General features: G+C 42.4%; 1 protein-coding gene across 4 annotated transcripts in view; it reads left to right on the top strand.

The window, feature by feature from the left end:
- ATR (Ataxia telangiectasia-mutated and RAD3-like protein) overlaps positions 1–11079 on the top strand; it is a 29984-nt gene extending 18905 nt beyond the window's left edge. For all 4 annotated transcript variants that reach the window (XM_078583701.1, XM_078583704.1, XM_078583703.1 and 1 more), the window contains 6 exons: positions 3337–4554; positions 4641–7761; positions 7832–8401; positions 8946–9569; positions 9645–9839; positions 10802–11079. In XM_078583701.1, coding sequence (XP_078439827.1) covers positions 3337–4554; positions 4641–7761; positions 7832–8401; positions 8946–9569; positions 9645–9839; positions 10802–10969 — 5896 coding nt within the window. In that variant the 3' untranslated portion in view covers positions 10970–11079. The remainder of the gene's footprint in view (positions 1–3336; positions 4555–4640; positions 7762–7831; positions 8402–8945; positions 9570–9644; positions 9840–10801) is intronic.
- The last annotated feature ends 14434 nt before the right edge of the window (positions 11080–25513 follow it).

Below are 25513 nucleotides of genomic sequence, written 5' to 3'. Positions count from 1 at the left end.
CCAACCCTAACTCAGGTCCTTGAGGTTGGTCGTTCAGTCCTGGGCTACAGAATGAGCCATTCTGATTATTTCTACCTTAGGCCCCATTCACTCTTTGAGGGCCTCTTTTCGGACTCCTTTGGGCCAAGTCCTCATGGACTCGTTTGGTACTTACCTTTGGGCCCTTCCTAGGCATTACCGTGGTTCATATTAGGCCTGATCAAGGTCCTTACAGAGGCCTGCCTTGGGATTAGCTTTGTCATCCATGGGACCTGATCTTAGCTACTCTTTTGGGTCGAAAATTGAGCCTAGAGAAAGACCCACTTATGGGCAGTAGTGCCGTATGATCAGCTTAGTTTGGCTTGTGCAAAAACCATGAAGATAAGGTTGTGCAAAGCGCTGCACAACAAGTATTCTTCCCACTCATCAATAAGAGAGTTATGGTCTATAGAATGGAAAACCTTACAATAACAAGGGAGACACATGCTTAAATATCAATTACACGATTTGGGCATGTAATGAGTATTTATTGTCCTGTGATGAGTCTCCATGTCAGTAAGATCGATCCTGGTGGTTGTACTACATGCCTGCTTGGACCATTAACGGGCTAGGTTTGAGAAAAAGACAATTCAGTTTACTCACATAGTCCCCCCACATTTATGGGGCTATAAGTGAGCCCGACTAATGTAAGGCCCTGAGGCCTTGAGCCCCACATTTTGTTCTCTTTTTCTCTCTTGTCAGACTCCTCTGTTGACTTCAAGGAACTCTCTAGATTTCGATTCTTGATTCTTCATTTCACTGGATTGAGGAATAATTCTTCCCTTTACTTATCTTGGGGTTTTCTTAAGCAGAACAGGAGAGATCTGTATCATCACCACATACCCTATCTTCCTCTCTGCAACTCCATTATGGGTATTTACATATGTAGGCTCTTGCACTATCCCATGTGTCAGGGATAGGGATGGGATGTTCGTTGATCGGCACCGAACGAACAATGTTCGTGAACAAACGAACAGGTGAAAATCTATGTTCGCATTGATTTCGGTTCGTTCGTGATTATTCATGTACCTTTCGCGAACGATGACATTTATTGTAATTTGTGGGAAGTTTCAACAATCGGAGAAAGGGGGGGGCCTGGTGGCTTGTGGAAGGAAGAGGGGGGCCGGGCACTGGTGGCCTGCTGATGGAAGAGGGGAGAAGGATGCTGGTGGACTGCTCTCTTCATGCGTTTTTTGCGTTGCACGTGCTCTCTCTATGCTTCTTGAGCACTGTCAACTTTGGCAAGACCACTTTCCCCCTGACGAAGAGCATAATTGTCAGATCAAAGTCGCTTCTAATAGTTTATTCATCCTGTTTTTTATATGACCTCCATGCATTGGTTGAACTAAAATGTTCGCCGTACAATTTTTTTTGTTTTCTGTGCGAGAAGTGCGGCTCATCACCAATGCAAGAGAAATCTGATGTTGAGCTCGTTATCATTTCTCGACTTTTCAAGTCAACAAAACCACAGACTCAATGCGCTGAAACTTTGGGTAAAAAACGCCGTACAATGTTAAAAGTTCTTCTTTCCATTCAGCAGATACTACGTGCTGTACTCTACGCCAGATGATGGACGGTGTGGAAGATAATTGTTGAGCCGTCTCTAGTTATAGGGACTCTACAATGTGACTTCTTCTGTCACGATCGGCTATTAAAAACTGACAACAGCACATAGTATGGACGAGGAGGCTGCTGGTGGCCTGCTAAAGGACAAGAAGAAGTGGGGGGGGAGGGAAGGAGGGCGCTGGTGGCCTAAGAACAAATGAGAAGAGGGTGGAAGGAGGAGGGCACTGGCGGCCGGCCAACGGATGAGAAGAGAGGAGTGAGGGAAGGAGGGCACTAGTGGCCTGGGAACGAACAAGAACGGGGGGCTGGTGGCCTGGTAACGAACAACAAGGAACCAAGAAAAAGGTTTTTTCAAGCAAAGAGGAAAAATAATGTAGAAACGTGATCGAACATTGGAATATAGAAATGCGGATACGAAGCAACCCACCCACGTACCACACACCCCAACCACCCCCCCAAAACCACACACACTGACATGCACTCACAATATGAGCCTCAATAATGTCACAAGTTCTTGGTTCTATTTTTCTATATTTACATTTCGTTCTTCAAGAATTTCCCTCTTTGATTGAGATCTACATCAGGGTCCCTATCATATCGGAAAAACCCAAAACGCGTTCAAGAATAATAATGGATAACGGTTACAGGGTGAAAAATGGATAACGATAACAGTTATTGGATACCGATATTGTTAAGCTGGATAATGATAACAATTACGAAATGATAAATATTTCGATAACCAATATCGTTAAGCCGCTCTCTCTTTCTCCTGCTCTCCCTCTCTCTCACTTGCTATCTCTCTCTCTTTATCACTTGTTCTCCTCTCTCCGACTCTTTCTCACTCTTTCTCGCTCTCCTTCCCGCCCTCTCTCAGTCTCTTTTGCTCACCCTCTCTCTCTAACCCGCTCTTGTTTTTGCTCAATCTCTCTATCGCACATTCTCCCTCTCTCTACCATTCGTTCCCACTCTCTTTGACTCTCTCTCTCTCTCTCTCCCTCCTGCTCTCTCTGAATCTCTCTCTCTACCCCGCTCGTCTGTCTGTCTCTGACTGTTGCTTGCTCTCCCGCTCTCGCAATAGAGAGACATATACCAGTATGCTAGATTATTAATATTATTTGATATCCGATATCCGTTCAAAATATTGGATATCAAAACAGAAAACCTCCAAAACTGAGAAAAGCTTCTGGTTTACAGATATGATAATGGATATAATGTACAAAAAAATCCATTATCCATTATCATTATCCGATAACAGATAATAATAATGGGTAACGGATAATGATAGTTCAAAAAAAATCTGATAACGCATAACTTTTTCTTTCAAAGAGAAATGGATAACAGATAACCGATAATGAATGAAAGCAAAATCAAACAACTTCCAATGTCATTTTCTGGCATCCATTTTTGTATTTGTTATCTGAAGGTAGCATCCTAATATTGTTTCTTCCATGTTCATTAAGTCCTTTCTGGCACACTGTCGGCATAACCTGTTGTCAAATTTTAATGCTTGGGTGTAGAGACTTTGGTGCCCTCTTTAAAACATTGAAAAACATTTGCGAGAACAACTTAAATTCTGTATGTTCTGTATCTCACTAAGAACTGGGGGCTGTTTCAGACCTTATTTTTTGCTTCTTTCTTACTGTTTAATGATCTAAGTTTCTATACTTGGCTGCGATTTTGATGCACCAGGTGATTTTTTATTTTTTGTGATGCACTAACTGATTATTTCTGCCTATTGGTTGTTTTTTTCAGAAATTTTGAGGATGAGAAGGGTGAACAAATTCGTAGATTTATTCCTCTAGCAATTGGGTACTTCTCTTGCCTGTACAGCGTAGAAAATAACTCGATTTTAGATGCCTGCAAATTATCTTTGAGTTGTTCTGATGGAAGGAAGTTTCAAACTCTCGAATTTCTCAAAAGAGGTTTCTGGTGTCCTAAGTGTAATGGAGCTGGAAAGGGAAAACCCATCGGGGTTAGACAGTTGTCCGTTCCAAAGGATTTAAAGGACGTTGCGTCCAAGTTCAAAATGGTGGAACTACAAGCTCTCTTTTTCAAACTAATGTTCGAAGATTCATCTCATGAGTTCTTGCTTGCAGCTGTGGCCATTCTAAGAAGAATATTGGGGCATTTAACTGGTGATATAATATCTGAGACAAAAGATATGTGGATGAAGTGTTTCAATTTCTTGATTTTACATAACAGTAAGCCCGTCAGAGAAGCTTTTTCTAGAGAGATTACAGGCTTCATTCAGGATCCAACATTGGTTAGCTTGTTTTCAGATGGGCAGGATTTCTTTGAAAGGTTGAAGAACTCCTTTTCTTCTTCTGAGGACGAACATGTTCAGGAAACTATTCTTCTGACAGTGTCCGAGGTCATGAACCACGTTGACATCCATGATCAGCTTTTCTCTAAATCATTTATATTCTTAGTGGACCATTTTGACAGTTGTCACATCACTGTACAAATAACTGCATTAAATTTAATCCAGAAGTCAAAAAATATTCATCTTAAATGTGGGATCGAACAGTTTCTTTCCAAGTTTCATCATGTTCGCGAGAAGCTCTTTGAACACCTCTGTATCAGTCTTCTTGGTCGTCCTGAGATGACCAGAAAATTCGCAGAGGTGGTTCTTGGAGTCAAGATCGGAGATCTCATCAACAGAATGGTTCCGGAAATTGTTCCCAAGCTCGTTCTTTCCCAAAGGACTGATGATCATTCTCTCAGAGTCATGCATGAGATTTCGAGATACCTGAACACGGATTTAGTGCCATTAATTGTTAATTGTTTGCCTAAAGTGCTGGCATTCGCTCTTCTTCATGAAGATGGAAAAGAACTGTCTTCAGCCTTGCAATTTTATAACTTGCAGACAGGTTCAGACAGCAAGGAAATATTTTCTGCTGCGTTGCCTGCTCTTCTCGATGATCTTGTTTGTTCCATGATAGATGAAGCTCTGGATGGATCTCACAGAAGGTATTAGGTGTTTTCTCATATTATTATTGTAGTGACAACATTAAATATAAAAATTCTGACGCTTTAGAGTTACATTTGTTTCACAGAGTACCGCAAATGATTCTCAAAGTTGCCAGAATCCTCACAGATTCCGATGATCTTCCTGGGTTTTTGAAAAATCACTTTGTCGGGCTTCTCAACAGCGTTGACAGGAAAATGCTTCATTCGGAAGACCTTCAGGTACAAAACCAAGCCCTAAACAGAATAGAGGATTTGATTGAAATGATGGGTCCGCAATTAAGCACATACTTGCCAAAGATTATGGTTCTTATCATGCATGCTATTGAGAAAGAATCTTTACAAAGTAAGGGATTTGAAGTTTTGGATTCCTTCATTAAAAAACTTACCGAAGTCTCACCCTCTAGTACCAAGCACATCGTTCCCCAGGTGGTTGCCGCGGTCATTCCCTTCATTGAGAGGTATCAGGAGAAACCATCCCTTCATCTGAGCAAAATCGCTGCTATACTTGACGAGCTGATAGTTGAAAACTCTTCAATACTTAAACAGCAGATCCGAGAACTTCCTCTGCTGCCTGACATCCCTCTGTTATCTGGTGTAAACAAGGTCATCCAAGAAGCCCGCGGTTCAATGACCCTGAGGGATCAGTTGCGGGACGCGGTTGATGGTTTAAACCATGAAAGTTTGAATGTAAAACATATGGTGGCCTGTGAATTAAGCAGACTCTTGAGCTTAAGGAGAGATGACATCAACACTTTGATTGCAAGCGAAACTTTTGCAGATTTGGAGGTATTAAGCTCCTTAATCTCAGCATTGCTCAAAGCGTGCGCTGAGGAGTCAAGAACGGTGGTGGGCCAGAAGCTAAAGTTAGTCTGTGCTGATTGCCTTGGAGCTCTTGGTGCTATTGACCCAGATAAGTTTAAGGGTCTCTCACGAGTAGCCGGTCCCTCTTCTCATCGTTTCAAGATAGAATGCTCTGATGATGATTTAATCTTTGAACTTATTCACAATCATCTTGCGAGGGCTTTCAGAGCCGCCTCAGAAACCGTTGTTCAAGACTCCGCTGCTCTAGCCATACAAGAGTTGCTGAAGGTTGCTGGCTGCCAGGCTAATGGGAAGAGGGGGGAGCTGCTGTGGGATCGTTTTTCTAACTATGTAAAAGACATAATTGCACCTTGCTTGACTTCACGGTTCCAGCTCCCAGTGGTTACAGATCCAGCATGCTCAGGCCCCATATACCGCCCTTCCATGTCATTCAGGAGATGGGTTTTTTACTGGATAAGAAAACTGACTGCCAACTCCAGCGGTTCCAGGTCTGTTATATTCAGCGCATGCCGTGGAATAGTGAGGCATGACATGCAGACAGCTGTTTATTTGCTGCCTTATCTAGTTTTAAATGTCCTCTGTCATGGTACGGAGGAGGCCCGCCAAAGCATAACAGAAGAGATTCTCTCTGTTCTTGATGGTGCCGCCTCTGAGAACTGCGTTCAGGTTATATTCACGCTTTTGGATAATCTTGGGCAGTGGGTTGATGATCTCAAACAACAAGTCGCTCTTTCTCAGTCTCAGCAGGGTTCGAAGCAACCACCAAAGTCAAAGAGCCCTTCAGAATCTTCTGCTGACTCAGATCAGCAATTACAAATTCAATGCAACTATGTCACTGTACTTTTATCTGCAATTCCGAAAGTAACCCTTGCTAAAGCCTCCTTCCGCTGTCAAGCCTATGCCCGGGCGCTGCTCTATTTTGAATCCCATGTGCGGGAAATCTCAGTTTTTGATGATGTTGACATCTCATTTTTAATGGAGATATACAGTGGAATGGACGAGCCGGACGGTCTCTCTGGGCTGGGAAGCCTACGGAAGTCACCCAGCCTTCATGACCAACTCCTGATAAACAAGAAGGCTGGTAATTGGGCAGAAGTATTGACTTCTTCTGAACAAGGCCTGGCCATGGAACCCACTTCGGTCCAGAAACACTCCGACGTATTGAACTGCTTCCTTAACATGTGCCACCTTCAGTCTATGGTTACCCATGTGGACGGGCTCATCTCTCGAACACCTCAATTCAAGAAGACTTGGTGCATGCATGGTGTGCAGGCAGCCTGGCGGCTTGGACGGTGGGACTTGATGGAAGAGTATCTTATTGGAGCCGATGAGGAAGGTTTATCCGGTACTGGTTCCGATAGCAATGCTTCCTTTGACATGGACTTGGCCAAGATTCTTCAGGCGATGATGAGAAAAGATCAGTTTGCTATTGCTGAAAGAATAGCCCAATGCAAGCAGGCTCTGCTTGTTCCTTTGGCAGCAGCAGGTATGGACTCTTATGTCAGGGCCTATCCTTATGCTGTGAAGCTTCACATGTTATCTGAACTGGAAGACTTTCACTCTGTTCTAGGAGATGAATCACTATTAGAGAGATCCTTCCATCCTGATGACCCTGAGTTCTCAAAAATAATCAAGTATTGGGATGACCGGTTGAAGTTCACTCAGGCATCTCTCTGGGCCAGAGAGCCCTTATTGGCTTTCCGCAGGTTGGTTTTCAGTCTAAGTAACCTGGGGGCTCAAGTGGGAAACTGCTGGCTGCAGTATGCCAAACTCTGTCGGTCTGCTGGGCATTATGAAACAGCCCACCGTGCGATCCTAGAAGCCCAAGCCTCCGGGGCAGAGTGTGTACGTATAGAGAAAGCAAAGCTTCTATGGAGCACTCGAAAGTCTGATTATGCCATAGCTGAGCTTCAGCAAGTCATTGTCAACCGGAATGAAGAGTCAGGGGAAGACGGGGGCGCAGCCAAGATGATCCTTTTATACACCAGGTGGGTCCATCACACTGGCCAGAGGCAGAAAGAAGAAGTGATAGGTCTTTATTCACGGGTGAGAGAGCTGCAGCCCAGGTGGGAAAAAGGGTACTTCTATTTGGCCAAGTACTATGATGATTTGCTGATGGACGCCAGAAAGCGTCAGGAGGAGCTCCACACACCGTCTTCTACTTCATCTGTTGGTGGGTCTGGCCTGGGTCCGGTCACCGAGGACAAGCCATGGTGGACTTACCTCCCTGAAGTCCTTCTCTACTACGCCAAGGGCCTTCACAGGGGTCACAAGAACCTCTTCCAGGCCCTCCCGAGACTGCTCACGCTTTGGTTCGAGTTTGGGACCTTGTGCCATGGAGAAGAGCTCCTCTCCAACAAGCTGCTGAAAAGCGTTCACACAAGGGTAATTAAAAATATTCTTTTTGTTTTTCTTTCTTATTTGTTCACATATATTTGTTTTATCTTCTTTGAAGGTGATGGGCATACTGAGAGGGTGCCTTAAAGATCTACCAGCATATCAGTGGCTAACAGTCCTCTCCCAGCTAATCTCCCGTGTCTGCCACAGAAACGAGGACATTGTCCGTGTAGTGAAGCTAATAGTCACCTCAGTGATACAGGCCTACCCACAGCAAGCGCTATGGATGATGGCTGCTGTTTCAAAATCCACCGTTGCAGCCAGACGTGATGCCGCTTCAGAGATCATACAGGCAGCCAAAAGAGGGTTCCGCACTGGGACCGATTCCTGCAATCTGTTCATGCAATTCGGGGCCCTAATTGATCAGCTCATCAAACTTTGCTTCCACCCAGGTCAACAGAAAGCCAGGACAGTCAACTTAGCTACTGAATTCAGCTCTCTGAAGCGGATGATGCCTCTTGGGGTTGTCATGCCTGTGCAACGAGCGCTTACTGTCACCCTTCCCATCTGTGAGGTTGATAGTGGTGATCCTCCCCGGTTAGATGTCTTTGCTGACGTCCAGCTTGCCACTATCTCCGGCCTCGCTGACGAGGCTGAAATCCTCTCGTCTCTTCAGCGACCCAAGAAGGTCCTTTTCTCTAAACTGAGTTTTCATAAAAAGTTAAGAGAAGCATGGCGTATCTTGTTGAATCCATTGTTTCTGCTAAGTCCAGTTCTTTCTTCTTCTTGAGGGTCGTGGTATGGCATGTTTTGCTGCAACTTGGTTTTATTATATCTCTGATTTGGATTCTTTGTCTTCTGATTTTTTTGTAAACCCGATTTTTGATCCTTTTTGACAAATCCTAGACTTTGGGTTTTCTCAAATAATGCAATTCTTTAATTTTCTTACCGGGCATGTCATCTCATGTTTCACTAAGCTTCTGTAATTTTTTAGATTTCCACAAAAGCCATTCTTTCTTTTCTCTTGGCAGGCGTAGCATTTCATGTTTCACTGATAATTTGATTTTTTTTCAATTCATTTTGCAAAACCCCGTTCTCTCCTTTTCTTAGCGGGCATTGCATCTCATGTTTCTCTCACCTTGGTGTAACCCAAAACTTTCTCCCAACATCTGGAGTTTTTAAGCGATGATGAATGCCACGTTATAAAATAAACTCAAACCTCATCGCTTCAGGTGGTCTTCATCGGGAGCGACGGGGTCCATCGCCCATTCCTATGCAAGCCCAAGGACGACCTCCGGAAAGACGCACGCATGATGGAGTTCACAGCAATGGTGAACCGGCTTCTGGGCAAGTTCCCAGAGAGTCGGCGACGCAACCTCTACATCCGCACCTTTGCTGTCATTCCCCTCACCGAAGACTGTGGCATGGTGGAGTGGGTCCCACACACCCGCGGCCTTCGTCACATCCTTCAGGACCTCTACATTGCCTGTGGCAAGTTTGACCGCATGAAAACCAACCCTGGAATCAAGCGAATTTATGACCATTGCCAAGGCAAGATGCCTGAAGATGAGATGCTCCTCACACGCATCCTGCCCATGTTTCCGCCTGTGTTTAGCAAATGGTTTGTTGCCACCTTCTCTGAGCCGGTGGCCTGGTTTAGGGCTCGGGTGGCCTATGCCCGAACTGCTGCGGTCTGGTCCATGGTGGGCCACATCGTCGGCCTCGGCGACCGCCACGGGGAGAACATCCTCTTCGACTCCACTACTGGCGACTGCGTCCATGTCGACTTCAGCTGCCTCTTCGACAGGGGCCTTCAGCTGGAGAAGCCTGAACTCGTGCCCTTTCGCCTTACCCAGGTCAGACCAAAAAGTTGGTCATTTTTCTTGGGTTTGTTTTCTGAAAGAATTTCGGTTTTATTTTTTGGTAAGCAGAACATGGTCGACGGACTGGGGATTACAGGCTACGAGGGTGTATTTCTCAAAGTCTGCGAGATCACGCTGACCGTACTCCGGGCCCACCGGGGGACGCTGGTCAGTGTTCTGGAGACCTTCATCCATGACCCACTTGTCGAGTGGACCAAGTCCCACAAGTCCAGTGGGGTTGAGGTCCAAAACCCTCATGCCCAGGTGAGATTTTTTTCAATATTTGGTTTCTTTTTTTTTTGGGAAACTGGATGGTTTGGGATAGCGGGTGATGAGGAATTCATCATTGTCATCCTTAAGTTCTGTCACCGCCATCCTCATCCATGTGTGATTTGATGATGATGATGATGATGATGATGATGTCAAGTTCAACAGACAGATGCCGATGATGATGACAAATTCAACAGATGAAAACAATGCTCTATTTTATCTTGGAAATAGATGGATGAAGATGATTCGTGTAAACTAGATCATGATGGTTAAAATGCATCATCAACGGGTCGATGATGGTGACAGTGTCAGTGGATCTCGATGAAATCATCACCTTCATGCACTCGTTAATGATGCATTGTAACTGTGATCATCTACTTCACATGATAGTCATCATCCATCAATTTGTACGCTAAGATAGAGCATTTGATCATGTAGTCGTCATCAACATCGTCATCGTCATCATCATCATCATCTAGTTTAATTTCCAACAGTCATCTTCAACAGATAAATATGACATGGTCATCATCTTATTTCATATGTGACTTGGTGATGACTATGATGGTGTCAAGTTCAACAGAGGGGATGATTATGATGACCATGCCAAATTTATCTAGTGGATGAAGATGACCCCTGTAAACTAGCTGATGACAGTTACAGTGCATCATTCACAAGTGGATGGCAGTGATAATGTCAGTGGATCTTGGAAACCAGATGACAATGACAATCTCTATCGTCATCGTTGTACTTGATGCAAGATCTTGACGATGAGCATATTGAAAAATGTGGTTAAACAGAGCAAACCATCTTTGTTTTTACGGTATAAAAGTATAGAGAGAGAGAGTTTTATTTCCACTTTTTTATTTCTTTGATGAAATTCAGGTCATTTTTAGAAGTGTTCAAGGACTTTGAAAGCTTGGTTTGACTAGAAGTGTTTTTGTTTTTTTTATGATCAGAGGGCAATCAGCAACATAAAGGCGCGGCTGGAAGGAGTGGTGGTGGGCGTGGGCGCCGCACCATCCTTGCCCTTAGCGGTGGAAGGCCAAGCTCGTCGCCTGATAGCCGAAGCGGTCTCCCTCAAGAATCTTGGGAAGATGTATATCTGGTGGATGGCCTGGTTCTAGGAGGAGAGTGATTCTCCTGCCCTTCATTTGTTTATTATATTTTGATGCTTTTATTGTTCATATACCATACTGGAATTGTTTTGGGAAGAAGAAAATGAGAGTATAGCAAAGTTTAAACTTAGATGGGTGAACTGCAGGATATTTGAATAACGTTACAAAGATAGAAAAATATGGCCATATGTTGACTCAAGTTACATGATTTGACATCGCGAATATCATACTGTGATACAAAGTCATAAAGAAATCAAGCCAAACTGATACTTTGGGCTAGCACAGATTCATGGATTAGTTCCAGGAACTAACTGAGGAAATATAGACTCATGCTAAATAAAAATACCATTTTTATTCTTTGTTGCCTAAAAATGAGATCAAGATGATATTGCGCCTCAGATGAGATGAAGGAAGAATGATCATATGTACTCATCATTCCTTGTTTGTATAAAAAAAAATGTAAGACATGCAAGGAGAAACTGAATGACCGATACGCCTTGTATTCGTCGAAATAAAATATTCTTTCCTGTGACATGTGTGGAGAAACAATCGGAACAGAGAAAAATTATTGAGCATATCGCTTTCGTCAAACAATTCAACATTATTGAATTGAATCTTGAAAATTTCCTTTTATATATCTGTAACGTTGGAGAGATTTGGTAAAATGAATTCTCTGTGATGTAAGAATTAATTTCTAAGAGTAAAATGTTCATTTTCATATCATCTTTAACTTGCGCTGTATGTTTTTTATAAGGTTGTAAAAATTAATTAATACTCTTAGTAAATGACCATGCTATCTAAATGAAGAAATATTTTAATGAAGTCATCCATAATTTATCCCAAAAATTATCTCTGAAATACAAAACTGATTCTTATAGGTAGCATGGTATGAAAATGTTGTGACAGACAAACAAGGCATGTCTGATAGCTTCTAAATACATAAAACAAATATGAGTATTACCATATATGTTTGACATGATAATAATAATAGCCTTGAATACTTTTGAATACATAAGAAATATTATTACTTAAGTATCATGATCATAAACAATCTGGTGCTGCTTTTGTCGTTGTCACATTCTGATAACAATTAATCCACCGATTAAATATTATTATTCAGGAATAAAACTGCTTGATTTCAAAATTTAAATGAGAGCTTCTCCATGAAATCATTATAAATATTGTTATCATAACTGAGAAAATAATGGTATGACGTGTTAGGCTCCTAGCTAGGCAGCATTCCCTGCCCAGAGACTTGGGAGGGCGTGTTCGCGTTAGACTCAAGATCTGTAGTGACTGAATCCTATTTAGTGCTACGACAGACTAATGGTGAAGGCGCCCAACCTGATCTTTCAGGCCATCACCCCTGTAGGAGGTGATACATTGTGGATGGTGTGCAACAGATCAGGTGAAGTCCGCGTGTTCTTGGCACGGGGGCCGATAGGTGTGAGCGCACGACCGCCAAGTGCTGCGCGCCAGCGCCAAGCGCCACACGCGGACGCCAATGCTTCGCGCGGGCGCCAAGCACTGCGCGGGAGCGCCAAGCGCCGTGCATGGACACGGGACGCACAGGCCAGGCGGCCTGCCGCGGATGCAGTGCGAGGACTTGTGCGGGGTGTCGTGCAGCAACTGCGCGGGCAGCGCGCTCAATTCATGTGCGGGCGCGGGGCGGGAGACATCCCGCTAGGAGACTAAGGCTATTGGCGCACAGTGAGCGCCGAGATGGCATGGGGGTACATGGCGTTCCCGCAGGTAGCGCTCGATGCGCGGCGCCCAGCTTGAGGAGCTGAGCATGGCGGCATCCGAGCGGATCAAGCGAAAGGTGCCAGTGCGGGCGCTATGGCGTGTGTGATCACCGGCCCCCTGGATGTGCGGTGGCCGACCTGGGGCACACGTGTAGTGGCGATGCCGACGGGCGCGCGTGAGGCTGTGGGCCTCAAGGCACAGTGGCGCCCCAACCCAGGTGCGTGTTGCCTTGTCTCGTTACTTCGGTATCAACCCTGGTCTTCCCCTTGTACGATCATGACTACGATGTAATCTTTTGTGACATCAATACAATGACCCTATTCCTCGACGGGGCTGCGTCCCCACACTCTCCTCCAACCCCTTCCATGTGATCTTAAGCTATTGCAAAAAACTTCTGCTGCAAGAGATCGAGGATGCTCAGTGTTCAGCTCCAAGCACTGAGACCGCGCGACACTTGTTTATAAGACAAATAATAAAAACTTATCTAAATAATACGTTCATTGTGATAATGTGCACTATATTGTAAATTTACAGTGCACATTTTCACAATGAATATATTATTTTCATTTTCATTTATTAAACCTGAATAATTTCATTAAAGAGTTTCCCATCATTTACATAACTTTTCATATGAGTTTGAGATGCAGAATGCCATAAAAACCACAGAGACTTGACATTATAGACAATAAGTATCCTGTTATGTAGACAAATACTATGATAGACAAGTAAAATAACCATATATATTATGTATTGTAGAAAGAGCTTTGGTAAAAAAACTGCTAGATTTTGCTCTGTGAAATTATTGGAACAATAAGGTCTATAAAATTCATTCATATTTTTGGTTATTTGAATCATTAAATTTTTATAGTTATGAATAAGATACATATACACTCATATTATATTTTTTTCTAAGAGATCTATCTCTTTCTTGGGTTTGGTCAGATATAAATGAGATAATGTCCAATAGAACTCTATAAAGATAGGTACATCTTAGTTCATCAAGAGACAGTTCATAATTCACAATTTTCTTATTACTCATAGTAAGGAAACCTAGTTAAATAGTTTAATAATGTGTCTTTTATATAAATATGGGGGGAAATTATCATCAAATGGGAAATGCATGTATTCCTAAGACAATGATCATATGCACACATATCATATTAAATTTCTTCAGAATTATAGTCCCTAAACATGTATCAAATGCTTCATATACACGGTTCTATTTTTTCAATTCTATGCATAAAGGTGATACATTAATATGTCTGATGGAACAGAAATCAGGGTTAAATATATTTTTAAGGCCTCTGGTTTATAAAACAATATTTATAGTTTCCTTACGAGCATAGAGCGAGTAAGGGTCAAATCCACACAGAGCAAGTATTGAATAGGTGAATTTTTATCTTTGATTTCTATTTTTTAATCTAATTTAATGAATGAAAATTAGTGAAAATAAATTGAAAATAATTTTAGGAAGGTAAGAAAATATTAATCCAATTTAACCAAATTTATTCAGATTTTATAGAATATTTTTGAGAATTGCGATATGAATTTATAGTAAGAAAAATACAAATTAATGCTAATTTTCAAATACCTTAGCCGACACTTTGAGAGCGTGGGGTGATGGTAGACAGAGATGGGCATGAGTGGAGTGGAGGAGATGAAAGAGATACTGTGCTGGTTGATGGAAATATATGTGGCCGGCAAGCCAATCACACATTCCACATCTCGTTCCATGTTCATTAATAGAACATATTCATTATAGTGCACATGTGATGCGTATAATGAAGTCCATGAATACATGATCGGACTTAGTGAATTATGATGAGATCGTAATACAGAGATCACCAGTCTTTAAGCATGTATTCTAAACATTCCTATCCGAAGGATAAGCGAGAAGGGCATCGAAGTATCTAGATAGAATAGCACTATCTAGCCTCACTCATATGATGAGTATGGCCGTTCCCGTAGCCATTAGTGTGGAGACACTAAGGATAGATAGTAAATGCTCCTTAGTGGAAAGAGTTCACTGAATTGATCCGTACGAATCCCTGAATGGTATTATACTGAACTATCAATCAGGTTAATTCATGTCACGGTTGTGTAAGTGGTCCTTAGATCTGAGACACCAAAGACGTCTTGTGGACGGATGGTTGTACTTTGGCTATGGCCGACGAGTCTCTAATCATGGGATTCTAAAAGGTCTTAGTTCGGGTACATCAAGAAGTTCACGAAGATGATTGAGTGGTCAAGATGGGATCGTCCACCCTCGGTATAAGAGGTGACAGCTCAAGGAAGATGATGCGATGAAGTCCTTGGCCAAGGCAGTGAAATATCTTAGAATAGTTCTCTGATGATTTCCAAATGCATCAGTTCTAACTCGGATGATTGACTAGGGTTTGACAGTTGACCATACCCTAAGTCGTCCAAGAAGCGTCTAGTGGATGAGGGATTATACATACACGGTAACCGATGACGAGTATGTTCCATGAGTGAGTCGATACACACTCCTTTGTACCTTCTAGGACACGAGGTGTAGCTTGGCACCCCACGTGTCAGAGTCTCGACCTATTGATTGGGTTAAATCGATCCGATATTAATTAATCTATATGATGATATAGTTAATTAATTTGGAAGGCCAATAAAGGTTATTGGGCCGCTGGATTCGTTAACTAGACTGATACATGGGCTTAGAGGGTCACACGCAAATGGTCTTTTAGACGCCGGAAGATATACTTAAGGTTTTGGGATTTTTTATGAAAAATACCTGCGTAGTATAAATAGGGGAAGGCCCTTAACGAAATTCACCCAGGCCAGAACTGTTCAGGGGGCCTTCCCCTTATTCTTCCATCTCTCAAGACTCCCTCTCCCTCCCCAATGTGATCGGGATGACGTAACGATGCCGATGGAGAAAGAACGGGGCTTGTCAACGAGAAGGAGGAGATTCGACGTGCTGAGGACCGCGTGGATAAGTCTAGAGGTTGCACACATGAGCAGCTCGACTCAGATCACTCCGGAATCCAAGAAATCACGGATGCGAGCCGTGGAAAGGTACTTCGTTTAATGTTTTTGTTGATGCCGTTACGATTTTGCAAAAGTCTTCCGCTGCGTATTGTTTTGTTTATTCATCCATGTCAAGGCCGCTAGAACCCAACACTGATTGCAGTGGAGATGACAACGGATTCGTGCTGACGAGCAGTGGAGTGAGGGCGAGTAACGACAATTTTACCATTGCTAGTGTGATGGAAATGGAGGCCGCTACATGCTGACGAGCGGAGGAGTTGAAGGTGATGTGTGAGAGATTAGAAACCTAGGGTATTGGAAATGATAACCTAGGAAAAAGGACGAAGACATAAGACAGAAAAAGATGAAGATCACACTACCCTCGTCGTCACATGCCCAATGGGCCGAGTGATGCTTTGTCTTCATGTGTATTGATCTGAATGTCCCTTCTTCAGTCCACTCTTGGAGTACAAGAATGGAACTTAGCAAAATTTTGAATGAGCAAATCACTCCGATGAGCTTGGAACAAAATCCATGAGCTTCTTTTTTACAATGACGGGAGCTTCTATTTATAGATCAAAGATGGTGGATGATAGAGGAGGGAAATGTGGAACTAACCTCAAAATTTCAGCCCAATAATCTTTCTGGATCATTAAATATCATTGTTTCACCTTGGAATGATGTGCGCCATCCGATTTTCTCTATCCTCCAATTTTCTCTCTTCTGGATTGCATGGCAGATTGGCATCCTATAACAAACTTCTAGGAGTGGAAAAAGTCAATTAATTAATTAGAAGTATTTAAATAAATTCAAAAAATATTTTTTAAATTACAAAATTATTTTATTTATGAATTTAACTTCAGAAAATTCCATAAAACCACTAAAAACATAAAAAATGTAATAAAGCCCTTTAAATATTTAAATATATTTTCTGACTTGTGAAAATATGTTATTCATGAAATTGATGCCATAAAATTATGTTAAAATACCATAAAATAAAGGAAAATGGGAAATTTATTATAAAAATGAAATAAATAATTTTAAGCTCTAATAACATTGATTTATAATAATTTTTAGGATAATAAACACATAAAGTGCATGAAGTTCATATGAAAATTAGCATGTCATATGTGATTATCATTGTCCACAATGATAATCATGGGCATAAAATATTACATAAAGGATTAAGTTTAGACATCATTTTTTATTGCTACCATACCCGTGGGAGTTCACAGGGTATAAATTGTGTATTAACGGGGAATCATAAAATGAATTTTTAAAATATTTTATTGACATATTTTTCTGCGATATGAATATATTTGATGGGCATTAATTTTAGGACTTTGAGAGTGCATTGTATTGTACGCTCCTTCATACAAAATTCATATTTCAGATAAAATTTGAGAGTTAAATTTTCATTTAGGTGGAACTAGTTTTTGTTTTTTTTCTGCTAAATATGTATATGTGATTTTTATTAAAGATAAGGGTTTTTGCTATATGATATGAGAAGTCTCCAACTGGAGAATCGCTTAGGGTAAGAAAATAATGGCATGTGAGAAACCATATCATTACTAGGTTTGGAATCACCCAGGGTAAGAATTACAACTGATACATTAGGAAATCATTGAAGAACTCTTCTTTGATACTCCATTACATTCACCCAGGATTTTATCACATCCTCTATTTTGAGATATCTCATATTATACTATCTTGATTAGTCAATCACCTTTGCAAACTTCTTGCTGCAGCTCAGCTAAGACATTTTGGAGTTTCATGATTTGGAAGCCATTGGTCCTAGTCAAAACAAAACATTTGATACACGATCTCTTTGGTGTATGTGGTCAATGGACCACTTACACAATCGTGAAATGAATCAACTTGATTAATAGTTACATGTAGGATCAATGAGGGATTCATTTGGATCAAGTCATTGAATTATTTTCCCTAGAGATCACCCATTATCTTCCCTTAATGTTTCTGATGGTCATTATGTAGTTGTCAAGAAAATTACACCACCTTGTTTTTATTTAACTTCATTGAATGAAATATTTCTTATTTTTTATTCTCATGTAATGTCTCTAATGAAGTCCAATGAACTAGTGAATTATGATGAGATCATGATACAATAGTTATTAGTCTTTAAACATATTTTGTAAAATTCCCTATTCAATAGATAGTCGAGATGGACATCCAATTGACGGAATGGAATAACACTATGTGATCCTACTTATTTGATCATGTGGCTGTTAGTGTGGAGATAATAAGGAAATATGGTGGGTGCTCTTTGGATAAATATTTCACTGAAGTAATCCCTATGAACCCTTTAATGGTATTCTACATAAACATCAATCATCTAGATTCATGTCATAGTTGTATAAGTAATCCGTTCACTTGAGACACCAAGGATATCTCGTGGATGGATGATTATACTTTGACTATGGCTTATGAGTCCCTAACCATGAAATTAAAATATTTATTAGCTTGGACATTGTAATATTCACACGGAGGTGATTGAGTGGTGAAAATGGGATCATCCACCCTTGGTATTAGAGGAGATTAAATCAAGGAAGATGATGCAACTAAATCCCTCGCCATGGTAGTGAGGATATTGGAGACAACATTCTCTAAAGGTCCCCTTTATACATCAGTGCTAGTCGACTGAATGATTTAGAATTGATGTGTTTCACAGATGAATCATCATACATATACGATAACCAATGAGGATAAAGGTTCCATCAGAGAGTTCAAACACATTTCTATATCTTCTAGAGCTCGAGGGTGTAGTTTGTCACCCCGTGGGCTAGAAACTAACCTATTGATTGGGTCAACTTAATCATTAGATAATTAATATATATGTTGATATACTTAATTAATAAGGTCGGCTAATAATTGTTATTGGTCCACTTAAGTTATTGACTAGAGTGATATATGGACCTAGAGGGTGATACACATAAGATCATACGGACATTGGTGTATATACTTTTACTTAATGGGTTTTTATGAAAAATCTTAGTAAAGTATAAATGGGGAAGCCCGCTCCCTCTTCATTCTATGTGTTTCCGCTCATATAAGAAGAGTATCTTCATGGTGAGAAGATCTTGGAGAACTTCAAGAAGAGTAGGAGAACAAGAAGTAGAAATCCAAAAGCAACTTGATCCAAAGCAACTGGAGATGTGACAGCTTCAGAACAATCCCAAAGGGATAAAGTTAAGGGTGGAAAAAGTTGCCCAAAAGATACATATGATTTATGATGTTTTGGAGATTGATTCAGAATTGATCATCGCTTCCGTTGTGTAGAAAACTGTTTTCCACCATTCAGTTGAGGCCTCAAAACCTATCAATCTCCGCACAAATTGCTATGGGATCTGCCATAATTTTCATATGAGTGGGACAAGATAGTGTTATTCTATCTAGATATTTCAATATGCTTCTCAAATATTATTTGAATTGGAATATTTGTATCACACTTTTTAAAAGACGATCGATGTGTGTTATGATATCATCATAACATATTGGTTATATGACGTATTGATGGACTTCATTATAAGCATTAAACACACATTATATGAGATACTGTTTTAATGAATATTATGTAGGATATGGATTGTGATTCATTTCCTGACTACATATATCTCCATCATAATCTTCTATAGAGTTGTTTCACTTAATAAGTTAGTATTATTTAAGTCAACAAGACATCAAAGGGAAAACTTACCCACATATCAACTTCGTTCCTAAATTTATAATTCAATAAACATATTTCCCTAAAAATCAATGCCATTCTATTCATAACATCAATTCCCTTGATGACAGCAGCCACACCATAACGCCTAAGTTTAATCACTACAGTAAATTTTACATTAAATGTAACATATATTATTTTGAATCTAGAAATTTTAAAAAGTAAAAAATTTCCATCATGGAATTGATCATACTTTCATCAATAATAATAACATTTTCTTTGAGAAAAAATAAAAATATTTAGAATGATGTAATAGGAAATTACACATAATTAGCCAGGTTCCATATGAACTTAGTTAATTTAGATCCTTCAGTGTTGGGGGATATTAAACTTGAATATGTAGCAATGGAATTTGCTATGGTAACAGTTGATTAAATATCTGTACATGAAACATAGAACTTTACTGATCAGGAAACATGAAAGGGAGAGGGTCATTTATTCAGAGCCTTGATGTTGGAATATATGATTCATTAGTTAGGCATAAAATTATGTGGGATAATGAAAGTTAAAGCATATATTTGTATACATAAAAACCGGCACCATCTGTGCATCATAAATGGATGATGAGAATTCTATGCGGAAATAAGTTAGAATCAAACAGAAAGGATTGCGATTAGATATATTTTTATCTAAAGATTTCCCCACTCTTTTTTGTCCAACTCCAAGCTATAAAAACCAATTTAATGGCTTTTTGTGGTACAAAGTGGTTTCATACATGAGTTTCATTTTATGTTGAATATTTTGGCAATATCCTAAGTTCAAGATGGTCTCGGGGTCAGGAGTGACAAAAAAATTAATAAGAAATAACTCTCATTCTGGGACTCCCCCACTCTCCTATCCTAGATAGACAGACAAAAATGTTGAGAGAGGGCAATATATATCAATAGATGCATAGAAAGAGTGAGAGACGGCTATTTATATGTAGATATATAGATAGAGTGAGAGGGCTATATATATAGACATATAGATAGAAAGAAAGAAAGGGATAGAGAGAATGAAGTACAGGGGAGAGAAAGAGAGAAAGACGGAGGGAGAGAGAGAGAGGACAGAGGGAGGGAGAGAGGACAGAGGGAGAGAGAAATGGAGAGTGGGAGCCAGAGAGAGAAGAACAAAGGGAGAGAGAGAAGGACAGAGGAAGCCAGAGAGAGAAGAACAACGGGACAGAGAGAAGGACAGAGGGAGATGGAAATGGACTGTTGGAGCTAGAGAGGGAAGAACAGAGGAAGAGAGAGAGAAGGATAGAGGAAGAGAGAAATGGATAGTGGGATCCAGAGAGAGAAGAACAGAGGAAGGGAGAGAGAGGACAAAGGGCGAGAGAGAGATGACAGAGGGACACAGAGAGAGAGAGAAAAGGACAGAGGGACAGAGAGAGAGAGAGGGCAGAGGGACGGAGCGAGAGAGAAAAGGACTGAGGGACACAGAGAGAGAAGGACAGAGGGACAGAGAGAGAGAGGACAGAGGGATAGAGAGAGAGAAAAGGACAGATGGAGAGAGAGAAGGACAGAGGGGGAGAGAGAGGACAAAGGGACAGAGAGAGAGGACAGAGGAAAAGAGAGGACAGAGGGGGACAGAGAGGATAGAGGGACAGAGAGAGAAAAAGAAAGAGAGAGAGAGGACATAGGGACAGAGAGAGAAGGACAGAGAGAGAGAGAGGACATAGGGAGAAAGAGAGAAGGACAGAGAGAGAGAGAGGACATAGGGACAGAGAGAGAGGACAGTGTCAAGGAACCTCGCCCACGCGTCAGCTCCAACGATGATGCAATAGTTGCTGATGCCACTGAAGCTTTGAGAAGCCCCTCCTCGACCAAATCTGCAACAGTCGAGGAAGATATTTCTCCCAGCCCACACGTCGCCAAGGAGGCGTCCTCGCAGAGTTCCAAGACAAGGATAATGATGGCATCGCCCCTCATTACTTTGCCATTAACACGACAACCACCTTAAGGCGTCCGTGACCCTCTATAAGAAAGCCAAAACTGTATCACAACGAGCAAGGCACTGACCTTCATCCTCTATCTTCAATATCTTATTTTTCATCTTCTTCTATCTCTTTCCCATCTCCTCTTAGAGAGCGTCAAATTCTATCATGGTATCAGAGCCTATGCTGGAGTCAACATTTGAAGCATTGCATCTGAACGATGGAAGCGCATCGGAGTCATCATCTCCGGAGGATTCATCAACAACTCAGAGAAGAATCGGTTCCTGTAAAGGTCCTACGAGAATCTCTGCCGCGATGGCACCTTCTGTAAAGCTCACGAGGGAAAACTATATAGTGTGGAAAACTCAGGTACTCCCTACGCTAAGGTCTCATCGACTCATATCTCATATTGAAGCAGAGCTGCCACCACAAACCGAGGACCCCGAATATGACTGGTGGTACTACGACCAACACGTCATGGGATTCCTCCTATCTTCCATGACAGAGAATGTCATAGGATGCGTAACCGAAGCTTCCATGGCAAAAGCAATATGGGATGCACTGGCGAAAGACTTCGCCTCATCCGCTAAAGCCCGAGTACAAGAACTACTCGGAAAGCTGCACACCCAGACAAAAGGGAGCTCCAGTCTGGAAGACTACATCGCTCAGTTCCGGTCCATTTGCAGTGCTCTCACAGTATCTGGAGAACAAATCGACCAACGAACACTGGTTTGAGCGCTTCTTCGAGGGTTAGGTACGCAGTACGCACCAGTTATCACCACCGTCTGAACAGCAGCACAACCTATGTCATTAGGCACAGTCATCTCGCATCTTCGCGATCATGAAGCAATGCTCGCACGCCATCAACCGCCAAGGAGCCAACCGATTTCCCTCCAACCGTCAATCTCACGCACACGAATTCAGAAAGCCCAGGTCAAAGCAAAGGTAAACACGAAAATTCAAATTGTAATCGTGGCAGGGGTAACGGACGCGGAGCAGGACGTACGAAAGGAAACAAAAGATTCGTCCCAAAGTGCCAAATCTGTTCCAGAAGAGGTCATCGAGCATTGGAATGCTACGACCAATTCAATCGCTCGTACATTCCAGAAGACCCGCGAGCAAATCAAGTCGCCCCCCAGATCAGCAGGGAAATTACGCGACGCACACGCCGTACTATGAATCCCACTTTCATCCACCATCGCAAGTCTATAGCACCTCGTTGTCAATCACACCGTCATCGCACTGGTACCCGGACAGCGGAGCTACGCACCACGTCATCGCAGACCCAAACAAGCTCATAGATCCACAGGTCTACTCCGGACAAGATAAAATCTACATTGGCGACGGAGCAGGTTTGCAAATCCATCACTCAGGTCACACAACTATACCCACACTTGATTGCAGATTAAATCTCAAGCATGTCCTGCACGTTCGTAATATCACTCGCAATCTTCTTTCCGTACGCCAATTCGCTGAAGATAATCACGTGTTTTTCAAGTTTTACCCCACGTATTGTCTTGTTAAAGACAGTTATACCGGACAGGTTCTACTCAAGGGTCGCACTGAAGATTGAATGTATCATCTCTCACCGAGTGTTTTGCCGAAAGCTCTCATCAGCGAACGCAGCTCCCACGGCACATGGCATCATCGTCTTGGCCACCCCTCTTTTCGCATTCTCCATCAAACTATTCAACGGTTTGGTTTACCCTCTACCCATTTACCAAAACACTATGTCTGCCCGGCGTGCCCCATATCCAAGAGCCACAGGCTCCCCTATCTTTCTTCCCAAACTCGTTCCGTTAAACCTTTACAACTTGTTCATTCAGATTTATGGGGTCCAGCACCCGTTATCTCGCATTTGCATTTCACTTATTATGTAATCTTCATCGATGACTATAGTCGATACACTTGGTTTTTTCCGTTAAAACACAAAAGTGATGTTTTCTCAACTTTTGTCGCTTTTCAATCATTGGTAGAATGTCAATTTTCTTCAAAAATCATCGCATTCCAATCGGACTGGGGTGGCGAGTTTCAAGCTCTCCATTCCCACCTCAAACAGCATGGTATTCACCATCGCATCTCCTGCCCCCACACCCCCCAACAAAACGGGACGACGGAACGGAAGCATCGACACATCATTGAAACAGCCCTTACGCTGCTGAACCATGCCTCACTGCCTCGTTGGTTTTGGGACGAAGCTGCGGCAACTGCAGCATACTTGATCAACTGGATGCCATCCCCGCTCCTCGAAGATAAGTCTCCCTTTGCAATACTCCACAACGAAAAACCTCAATATCATCTCCTAAAAACATTCGGTTGTCTTTGTTTCTCTCACTTACATTTCTATGCAGACAATAAACTGTCACCTCGGTCCGAGCGCTGCATCTTCCTGGGCTATAGCGCAAACCATTTGGGTTATCAATGCCTTTCTCTCCAATCTGGTAAAATCTACATCTCTCGTGACGTCCGTTTGGATGAACATACATTTCTGGGTCTTCCTCGTTCACCTGATCCTACCCCCCTGTCATGACCAGCCTACGGTCTACTTGGACCCGTGCCCCACTCGGTTCCTCTTCCTATCCCTCCTACATCATCTCCACTAACCTCACATCCCTCTCCACGGCCTGCCCGCAGCAATCCACTATCTCTGTCACCCACTCAATCTTCCTCGAGTGATACTTCCCCTCCCACCACCTCTCCGGCCTCATCCTCTGCCTCAAGCGATACTTCCCGACATCGACCTCATCGGTCTCTACGTGACCTCTACGACACTACCCAACCTCTTCCGGGACCCAATGTCTCACCTCCTCCCCTCAGTGCCACACTATTTATACCTCCACTTCTGAACCTACCTCGCATCTCGTTGCCGCCTCCCACCCCGCATGGCGCCAGGCCATGCTATCTGAATATCATGCTTTAATTCGCAACGGTACCTGGACCCTCGTCCCCCCACCTCCCACCGCTTGTGTTCTAGGATGCAAATGGATCTACCACCTCAAGTATCACCCCGACGGATCTATTGACCGTTATAAGGCACGGCTTGTCACTCAGAGGTTTCGTCAAACCATCGGGGTTGATTTCGCTGAATCTTTCAGCCCTGTCATCAAAATCACATCCGTACGCCTCCTCCTAGCAACGGCCGTATCTCACAACTTGTGCATCCACCAGTTGGATGTCTCCAACGCATTTCTCCATGGCGATCTTCACGAAACAGTTTACATGTGTCAACCCCCCGGTTTTTCTCACCCTCGCTTTGTCTCACACGTTTGCCTTCTTCGTAAATCTATTACGGCCTTAAACAAGCCCCTCAGGAATGGTTTTCCAAATTGTCCAATTTTCTCCTTCGCATCGGGTTTTCTGGTTCTCGCACAGACCCTTCTTTGTTAATTAAAATCACCCCTTTCTCTCGTATTTATCTCTTAATCTATGTTGACGACTTTCTGGTCCTCGTTTCAGATAGCAAGGGGGTGACTTCTCTTCTTCAATCCCTTCACACCACTTTTGCCATCCGCGACCTCGGTCCCGCTCGAACATTTCTTGGTATCCAATTCATTCCTCACCCTCTAGGTCTTGCACTTTCTCAGTCACACTATTTATCTACTATTCTTCGCCGGGCTAACATGAGCCAGTGCAATGCCACGGTTACCCCCGCTCCCGTCTCCTTAAGTAAGTCTACCAAAGGCACCTGTGACGCTGCTCTTTGTCACCAAATTGTGGGGGCCCTTCAGTATCTTACGCTCACGCGTCCAGATATTTGCTACGCGGTCAACAAAGCATGCCAACATATGCACCAACCATGACCTGAACATTGGAAATCAGTTAAACACCTTCTCCGCTACCTCCAAGACACCTCCAATCTTGGGTTACTATATTATAAAAATTCTAACCACTCTTTAAGGATGTTTAGCGATGCAGATTGGGCATGCGACCCCGACGATCGACGATCTACCAGCGATTACCTCATCTACTTGGGGTCAAACTTGGTGTCATGGAGCTCCAAGAAACAATCCACCGTCTCCAGATCTAGCACAGAAGCCGAGTATAAGTCCATGGCTAACGTCACCTCCGAATTTCTTTGGACCAATTCACTTATGCAGGACCTGCAGCTCCCAGTCACTGGGACTCCAATGCTACGGTGTGACAATCTCGG

The sequence above is a fragment of the Wolffia australiana genome, chromosome 12, assembly GCF_029677425.1.
Source record: "Wolffia australiana isolate 7733 chromosome 12, ASM2967742v1".
NCBI classification, from domain to species: domain Eukaryota; kingdom Viridiplantae; phylum Streptophyta; class Magnoliopsida; order Alismatales; family Araceae; genus Wolffia; species Wolffia australiana.
This window is presented reverse-complemented; position numbering and strand designations above follow the sequence as displayed.